At 43.5% G+C, this 9,621-nt stretch overlaps 1 protein-coding gene across 20 annotated transcripts in view; it reads left to right on the top strand.

Annotated features, from left to right (window-relative positions):
* The window catches only part of MARK3 (microtubule affinity regulating kinase 3), a 118,407-nt gene extending 109,148 nt beyond the window's left edge, over window positions 1–9,259 (top strand). For 7 of the 20 annotated variants that reach the window (XM_008959080.4, XM_003807020.4, XM_008959083.4 and 4 more), the window contains 3 exons: window positions 3,910–3,936; window positions 5,584–5,628; window positions 8,310–9,259. In XM_008959080.4, coding sequence (XP_008957328.2) covers window positions 3,910–3,936; window positions 5,584–5,628; window positions 8,310–8,655 — 418 coding nt within the window. In that variant the 3' untranslated portion in view covers window positions 8,656–9,259. The remainder of the gene's footprint in view (window positions 1–3,909; window positions 3,937–5,583; window positions 5,629–8,309) is intronic. The other 13 variants (XM_008959085.4, XM_003807019.4, XM_008959089.4 and 10 more) reach the window with 3 other exon arrangements.
* The last annotated feature ends 362 nt before the right edge of the window (window positions 9,260–9,621 follow it).

Genomic DNA, 9,621 nt, shown 5'->3' on the forward strand with positions numbered 1-9,621 from the left:
AAGGAAACAAGATTATCATTGATAAAAATATCAGCTACCTCTTTTTTTTTCCCCACAGAGTCTCACTTTATCGCCCAGGCTGGAGTGCAGTGGCATGATCTCAGCCCACGGCAATCTTCGCCTTCCAGGTTCAAGTGATTCTTGTGCTTCAGCCTCCCGAGTGGCTGGGACTACAGGCGCCCACCATCACGCCTGGCTAATTTTTGTATTTTTAGTAGAGACCCGGTTTTATCATGTTGGCCAGGCTGGTCTTGAACTGCTGACCTCAAGTGATCCACCGCGCCCAGCCAAAGCTACCATTATTTGAATGCTTATTATGTGCTAAGGTAGATGTCTATATACATAGATACAGTCATATTCATTTTATACATATAAATATGTATGTACATTATATATATGCATATTTTATGTATAAAATGAGTATCTCATATATACACTTATATGTGTGAAATGAGTATATTTATACACATGTACAAGTGTGCACACACACTCTCTCATTTAATTTAATCTCCATAGTCCACCCCATTTTGTAAAAGAAACTGAAGGTGAAGTTTGGAGAGATTAAGGCACATATTTTAAAAAGTATCAGGGCCTGGTGCAGTGGCTTACGCCTGTAATCCCAGCACTTTGGGAGGCCAAGGCAGGTAGATCAGGTAGATCACTCAAGGTCAGGAGTTCAAGACCAGCCTGGCCAACATGGTGAAACCCCATCTCTACTAAAAATACAAAAATTAGCTTGATGTTGTGGCACATGCTTGTAATTCCAGCTATTTGGAAGGGTGAGGCAAGAGGATGGCTTGAACCCAGGAGGCGTAGGTTGCAGAGAGCCAAGATCACACCATTGCACTCCAGCCTGGGCGACAGATTGACACTCCATCTCAAAAAAAAAAAAAAAAAGTATCAGGCTGAGCCAGGTCTATCTGACCAGACTCTGCCCTTTTAGCCACTACACTGTGCTCCCTTTAGAAAAAACAGTTGCAGGCGTGACAGTTGCATTACATTTATTTCATATATTTGAATTAAAATTGGAGACTCAGTCTTGTTGTTTAAAAAAATTCTAAGTGGTCATCTTGTTTACAATTTCCAGGCTATTTCCACACCCCCAGATTTTTGCAGAAAGATAGTCTTTTATCCTGTCTTGTTAAAGTTTATTAACTGAGGTCTGTTGTCTCCCTTAGTGCTATACTTAATCAGCTACTGACAGTTTGTTCTTAAAAACAATCAAAATCCTTGCTAGAGTGGTTGAAAGTTCTTATCCTCCTTTAGCAATAATTGGTAGGATTAAAATTGCATTGCCTGAAAGGCTGAGGTATTTGCACTTAGATGCTGCCAAGGGAGACCTGGTGTGGCCAGGTCTGGAGAGGGCTGGAGTCAGGAAGCCTGCACTCTGCTTGGAGAGCACATGGCTTTGGAGAGCTATGGGCTCTTTGTAGTCGGGAGCAAAACTCTCTCTCCTTAGGATCAGGCCTGGCCTTGCTCAGAGACTGCAGAGTCACCCATACCCTGCAGGCAGAACAGCCAGGCACACACAAGTGCCTCTGCCCTCAGGTTGATCCATGTTGCCATGGGCAGTGTGAAGGCCTCCTCCTGCAGCTGCCTCCTTCCTCTTTATACCTCAAGGGATTATAGGAGGAAAAGTTAAGAAAAGCACTTCTATAGTAATTGACCAGTAACCCTGATTTTTCCGGTGGAAGATTAGGAAATGTCCAGGCACCATGGCTCATGCCTATAATCCCAGCACTTTGGGAGGCTGAGCCACATGGATCACTTGAGCCCAGGAGTTCAAGACCAGCCTGGACAACATAATGAGACCCCATCTCTACTTTTTTTTTTTTTTTTTGAGACAGAGTCTCGCTCTGTCACCCAGGCCGGAGTGCAGTGGCACGATCTTGGTTCACTGCAGTGTCTGCCTCCTGGGTTCAAGCGATTATCCTGCCTCAGCCTCCCCAGTAGCTGGGACTACAGGTGCATGTCACCACGCCCAGCTAATTTTTGTATTTTTAGTAGAGACAGGGTTTCACCATGTTGGCCAGGCTGGTCACAAACTCCTGACCTCAAGTTATCCGCCCGCCTCAGCCTCCCAAAGTGCTGGGATTACAGGCATAAGCCACCACACCCAGCCTTTTTTTTTTTTTAATAAAAAGAAAAAAAGTTGGGGAATGGGCCAGGCACTGTACATGGCTCATGCCAGTAATCCTGACACTTTGGGGGAAGGTGAGGCAGGAGGATCATTTGAAGCCAGGAGTTCAAGGCTGACCTGGGCAACATAATGAGACCCCCATCTCTACAAAAACACTTTTTAATTAGCCAGGAGTGGTGGTGCATGCCTGTAGTCCCAGCTACTTGAGAGGCTGAGGCAGGAGGATTGCTCAAACCCAGGAGTTTGAGGTTACAGTGAGCTATGATCACACCACTGTACTCCAGCCTGGGTGATTGAGCAAGACCTTGTCTCTAAATAAATAAATATTTAAAAGTAAAAGAAAATTAGGAAACAAAAATATATCTTAAAGACTTTTAATCATTTTCAACTAAAATATTTTGGATAATACTGCCTTATATTTAGGCAGTATATATTAAAGATTTTCACATGCATGATTGTACTGTCGATGACCCTGCTGTATACTACTGATCTGATTATGAAGTGGTTGGCAGTTATTTATAGTAGTTAGACTTTTTTTAAATTGGTAAATTAATACCTAAAGCAATGCCAAAGTTATCACAACCAAGGACTTCATTAATTTAGTCATTCAGCAGATATAGATGACTGCCTGCTATGTACAGTTACAGAACTGGACTTTACAAATAGAAATTAACAAACTCAGCCTATTTTTGCCCAGGGAAGCTGATCGCATTGATCATAAAAACCTCATTCGTAGTTTGAAAAATATTTTGTCAGATTATTTTCAGCACAACCTGCACATCTCCTTAAATTTTTTTAATGACCAGAGTTACCCCTTTTAAATAGAATTCTTCGTGTTTATTACACAAAAGTAAAATTCATACTGTTGTCTTGACACTTAGTTTTTATTCATTTTGAGATCTAAGACTGAAAAGTCTAGTTTAAATCCCCAATCACCTATTTTTTTCTTAAAAAGTGATTTATGTCATACCACTGTAGCAAATAATATGTTAATGTTTGTTTCATTTTCCTGAAAGAAGTAATGAATTTTTCTTAGTGGTTAAATATTTTATAATGAAATTTTTAATGTTTATGTAATAAGGCAAGATTTTTGTTCATAAGGTGTTCTGAAGAAAATTGAAAAATGTTTTATTACTAGTACATTGCAAATGTCTTGTCACTTCTTTAACATAAGACATAAATTTTATCTTAGAAAGTGTATCTGGCCAGTGCAGTGGCTCATGCCTGTAATCCCAACACTCTGGGAGGCCGAGGTGGGCTGATCACTTGAGGCCAGGAGTTCGAGACCAGACTGGCCAACATGGCAAAACCCTATCTCTACTGAAAATATAGAAATTAACTGGGCATGGTGGCGCGCGCCTGTGATTCCAGCTACTCAGGAGACTGAGGCACAAGAATTGCTTCAACCCGGGAGACATAGGTTGCATTGAGCTGAGATTGCACCACTGCACTGTGACAGAGTGAGACTCTGTCTTTAAAAAAAAAAAAAAAGTGTGTCCATCTGAAGAACTTTTAATTACGGCTAATGTCAATATGTACTGCTAAACCTTTTCTTACTTTTTTTGATACATTAAAAGATCACATACTCATTTAATTACCTGTAATAATTTTGCTTTTTCAACAAATGTCAGCATTTCTTTGTTGATTGGCCAGAGAAGGAACCCTGCTTTGTTTTTTTTCTTTCTCTGTGTAATTGATTAGATTTTCTGTTTAATTTGTGCGAGTTATTTTTGTTAATTTTTTTTTTTTTTTTACTTAATTTCTTTTAGAAACATGTCATTCAGGTTTATCAAAAGGTAGGATTTATATATACACATTTATTTTTCAATCCTCACTCCCAAATGGCTCCTGCAATTAACATTAGGTTTGGCTTTCTGGCCCTGTTTTTTCCTTATAAACTAAACTTTCTGCTGAGAACTAAATACTTAATTCCTTGAAAGGAAATTGAAAAGAAATAGATTAACTCTGTCAGGCATTTTAAAGGGACTATGGTACCCATGCAACAAAAGGCTGATGCATGCTCTGTGTATTTTCTTTCTTTGGTAGAATTATTTAGCATCCAAATAATTCTGTCTTCATACTAATAACACTTAGCATGCTCCTGTTTGAAGAATGAGATGCTCAGTAATGTTAATGTACAATTAATGATTATCCACAGGCATGCAAAAGGTAAGTATTGTGTTATTTTTATTTCACTGAGGATGGAATTAGCAAAAGGCTTTAAAATGACAGGAAAATTAGCTAATACAGAAAACAAGCATAAAATTCAAAGCTACAGCCTCATTTGATTTGGCTTTTTCAGAAATTAAAATGTGAACAGCTGCGTAGCAGAAATGTTTTAATATTTTCAGAGTTGAAAGCCACTTTCCAGCAACCACTGAAGAAAGAGTATCTCATTATTTTTACTTAAAGCACTACAGAAAGTGGTGTTCTAATTTTATTAATATTTTTTAGGCCAGGCATGGTGGCTTATGCCTGTAATCCCAGCACTTTGGGCGGATCACTTGAGCCCAGGAGTTCAAGACCATCCTGGACAACATGGCAAAACCCCGCCTCTACAAATAATATAAAAATTAGCCGGGCATGGTGGCACGCATCTGTGGTCCCAGTTACTCAGGAGGCTGAGGCGGGAGGATCACCTGAGCCCTGGGAGGTCAAGGTTGCAGTGAGCCATGATCATGCCACTGTGCTCCAGCCTAGGGGAGTGAGACCCTGCCTCAAAAAAGAAAAACATATTTTTTGATGGTGATAATCAAGAAACCAAAAATATTGCTTTCTTAATGCACACATGAGGCAGGAAATCTTTCCTAAAGGGCTACGTTGTACCTGTGCCTCTCAAGTCACCAGAAGGCCAAGCTGCAGGTCAAAACTGCGGGAAAAGCACTTTCTTCCTGTTGGCAGTTCCATTCTATTACTATTTTTAAATTGATCTTCCCACTTGTCTGATTTTTCCTTGGACAGAACAGGTAATAACTGAATATAGAATCCAGCTGATAGCCTCATTGGCTTTTAATTGGAAACCCATTATACTGTGTGGCACGATTAGAAAGTGAGAATAACCCCATTCTGAGGCCGAGTGTGCTCAGGCTGAAGAGCCAGCAGGAGTGCCTGCTGTGGGTGCGTGGTGTGCAGTGTGTGCAGCAGTGTGTGCAGTGTGCAGCAGTGTGTGCAGTGTGCAGCGGTATGGCATGCAGTGTGTGTGATGTGTGCAGTGTGCAGCATGGAGCTGGCCCCTGTGCACACCCCTGCAGCCTTGTGGAAGAAGGTAGCGCTGGCTCAGTCAAATGAGAGGAAGAGTTTTCATAAGCCCGGCTGGTGTTTAAAACGTGTTTTGGCTTTGTTCATTTTATGGTGTTGGTGTTGGTATTGGTGGTCATGTACTGGCATGTAAGATTTCTTTTCTCTTTCCCTCTTCTCTCTGCTTCTACATTCTGTTCATTGAGGCTTCCAACTGAATATGAGAGGAACGGGAGATATGAGGGCTCAAGGTGAGGGAAATGATTTTTACTTAAAATTTTTTTCAGGTGTTTACTTCATTTCTGTGGCAGAGGCGACTATTTTCTGAATGTTCCCTACTGTATTCCTGCTGTCTCTGTAGGAGTTACGTAGAGAGGGTGGCCACAAGGGGGCGCCAGCCTGCCATGAGCACCGTCCAGATCCAGCTTGGCCTCTGCTCTACATTTGTGTTTGTGTTCAAAGCATGGCGAGGCCTTCAGCCTTCCTGCCTGGGCGTTAACAGCCTTTGGAGGTCTGGGTTGGGTAGCAGTGCTCAGAGAAATAAGCCCTTAGTTCATCACTGACCCCTCACATGGTTCTCTTCACAAGGAATAAAAGCAAAGTACTTAATAGAATGTCCATATTTCAAACTAGATATGTTTTCTTCTAAGAATGGTGATTATATAGTTGAGTGTTTTGCTTTTCTTTTTTTTTTTTTCTGAGACACGGTCTCGCTCTGTCACCCAGCCTGGGGTGTAGTGGCGTGATCACGGCTTACTCGAGCTCCCAGGCTTATGCGATCCTCCCACCTCAGCCTCCTGAGTATCTGGAACCACAGGTGCTGCCACCATGCTGGCTAATTTTTGTATTTTTTGTAGAGATGGGGGTCTCGCCATGTTGGCCGGGCTGGTCTCAAACTCCTAGGCTCAAGTGAACCTCCCACCTCAACCTCCCAAAGTGCTGGGATGACAGACATGAGCCGCCGCGCCCGGCCTTGCTTTTCCATTTTGTGTAGTTATCATTGCATGGATTTGGGGGGAGGCAATCACCAGGTAGCCTTAGGACTCTATGTCCCTTGTTCTAGGTCTCTTCCACTTGTGCCCTTTTTTATGCCAGTCACCAGCAGGCTATTTCAGGTCCTCATTCACCGTTTGTCCTTTTGGTCTTTCTAAAAGCCCGCTTCTGGTCATATGACCTTTCTGAATTAAAACCTTCAGTAACCTCCACTATTTCACCTGGCCATGTCCCTGCGAGGCCCTGAGTGGCGTGGTCCAGGCTGCCCCAGCAGCCCCAGCTCTGCTGCCCCATCAAGGCAGAGCACTAGGGTGAGTGCCAGGCAGCATTCCCCCTCCAGGCCTACCCATCCCAGCCAGGAGCAGGCTCTAGATCCTGGTTTGTTTCCCCACCCATAATAGGAAGGTGACATAATAGGACCTACGTGGGCATCAAGTAAGTTGGGGCCTGACCACCACAAGTGCTCATTAAGTGCCACCAGCTGTTGTGGGGGTGATGACACTGTGCCTCCAGTTCCACTCAGTCTGTGTACTTTATTATGCCACAGACACATCCTGTACTTTCCTACCTCCCCTTTGGCTGTGATCCCCTCTACTCAAAACAAACACTCTTCCCTATCTTCATTGCATTTTGTTGAAATCCCACGGCTCTTCATAGCTCTCCTCAGATGCAGGCCCACCCCCACCCGTGCTGTTTCCTCCTTGTCTCATCCTGCCTGTCACGTTCTCCTGCTCGGCGGGCTCCACCTCTTCTGCTGCACTCTAGGAGATGGCCAGCCTTTCCTGTGCTGCCACTGTTGTCTCACCTTACAGTCTTCCTGGCTCCAGATGAGTTTGAGAGCTTTTGCTTATCTTTGTAACCCATTTAGTATCTAACGTGGCATTTTATACATAGGAAGCTTCTCTCATCAGTATTGGTGGATGTGAACCAAATTGAATACTAGCAGGTTGGTGACACGGAGAGCTATGTGCATATGCAAAAGCTGTAGCCCCTCACCTCTGGTTAGTTGGCCATAGGATGGAGTGTACTTAAGGTACATAGACTATTTTACTCCCAAGAATGCTAGGCACTCACTGTCTTAATTGAGGCCACCAGATACACACATGAGAATATAAATAGCGGCTTGTGGCAATAATTACTAAATGCCAAGGAATGGCTGGTAAACTGCGGTGTTCCCTAGAGACCCAGGCCTGGGCCCTACTTATGCTGCCTCTTGGACATCAGACCAAGGCTTACATTCTGAATCCACAGGGCATCCACATGGGTGGTGTCAGTCCTCCACAGACAGAGAAGTGTCCCATTGCATTTTTCCATCTATTCCAGTAGTAAGATTGTGTCATCTAAGATTTTCTTTAACTGTATAATTGGACGTTTAATTAACAAACCAGAGAGGAGGAAAAACAATGAGGTGGGTAGAGCATCATGTTCAGCCTCAGGGCTGTACAGCAAAGCAATTTTAGACTGCGGATGTTGAGTCTCCAGTTACCCCGAGTGCCAGTTACAGTGATTCACATCTGAAAGAACAGTGTTGCAGGAGAGGGACAGCCCAGGGTGGATGGGTGGGGTGGGCAGGAGCTGGCTGCCAACTCCTTCCCTGAGCTGGGCCTGCAGAGCCCTGAGGAGTGGGGCATGCTGTCCTTTTTGCCTGATTTCCAAGGATTCTGCTTAACGAATTACTTCGTTCATTTTAGTAAGCACAGGTGGCTGGTGAAGATTTTCCAGCTAGGTAGATCTTTTTGTGTGTGGCTTATGACTTTTAGGGGGTGAGGGAAGAAAATAGACGAAAATAGACTTAGTTACAAATGTGAGTCTGTGCAGGAAAATGTGGAGGTCAGTCGTTAGTTGTGTTGTATCAAAGACGTGAATGAGGAACTAGCTGAAGTGTAAGAGGTTGATTTTCCTGTACGATTAAAAATAAACCTGCCTCTATGCATTTCAGTCGCAATGTATCTGCTGAGCAAAAAGATGAAAACAAAGAAGCAAAGCCTCGATCCCTGCGCTTCACCTGGAGCATGAAAACCACTAGTTCAATGGATCCCGGGGACATGATGCGGGAAATCCGCAAGGTGTTGGACGCCAATAACTGCGACTATGAGCAGAGGGAGCGCTTCTTGCTCTTCTGCGTCCACGGAGATGGGCACGCGGAGAACCTCGTGCAGTGGGAAATGGAAGTGTGCAAGCTGCCAAGACTGTCTCTGAACGGGGTCCGGTTTAAGCGGATATCGGGGACATCCATAGCCTTCAAAAATATTGCTTCCAAAATTGCCAATGAGCTAAAGCTGTAACCCAGTAATTATGATGTAAATTAAGTAGCAATTAAAGTGTTTTCCTGAACACTGATGGAAATGTATAGAATAATATTTAGGCAATAACGTCTGCATCTTCTAAATCATGAAATTAAAGTCTGAGGACGAGAGCACGCCTGGGAGCGAAAGCTGGCCTTTTTTCTACGAATGCACTACATGAAAGATGTGCAACCTGTGCGCCCCCTGCCCTACTTCCGTTACCCTGAGAGTCGGCGTGTGGCCCCATCTCCATGTGCCTCCCGTCTGGGTGGGTGTGAGAGTGGACAGTATGTGTGTGAAGTGGTGTATATGGAAGCATCTCCCTACACTGGCAGCCAGTCATTACTAGTACCTCTGCGGGAGATCATCCGGTGCTAAAACATTACAGTTGCCAAGGAGGAAAATACTGAATGACTGCTAAGAATTAACCTTAAGACCAGTTCATAGTTAATACAGGTTTACAGTTCATGCCTGTGGTTTTGTGTTTGTTGTTTTGTGTTTTTTTAGTGCAAAAGGTTTAAATTTATAGTTGTGAACATTGCTTGTGTGTGTTTTTCTAAGTAGATTCACAAGATAATTAAAAATTCACTTTTTCTCAGTAAAATCTTGCATTGTCTCCTAATGCTGTATTTAACACACCCTCAAGTTGAGCAAAAGTAATGTGTATGTAGGCTTGGGGCCACGTGGACCTTAGCAGGGATCCCAGCATTTTGTGATTACCAGCATATTTTTTCTCCCAAGGCAATAAAGAGAGAAGATGGCCCTCATGGTGACCCAAGAAGGAAGGGAATCCAGAGCAGCTGCAGCTTAACCCTGGGAGTTGTGGCACAGCCCTATGGAGAAACACCAGGTCTTGACAGTTCTGGGTTGGTTCTCTGTGAAGTATGTAAATTTCCTTTCTCCTTTCTTGTGATTCAGTACATGAATCAGACCTGCAGCTTTTGTCCAACACCTACATGGTTGTGT

The sequence above is a fragment of the Pan paniscus genome, chromosome 15 (assembly GCF_029289425.2).
Source record: "Pan paniscus chromosome 15, NHGRI_mPanPan1-v2.0_pri, whole genome shotgun sequence".
In the NCBI taxonomy this organism is placed as follows: Eukaryota; Metazoa; Chordata; class Mammalia; order Primates; family Hominidae; genus Pan; species Pan paniscus.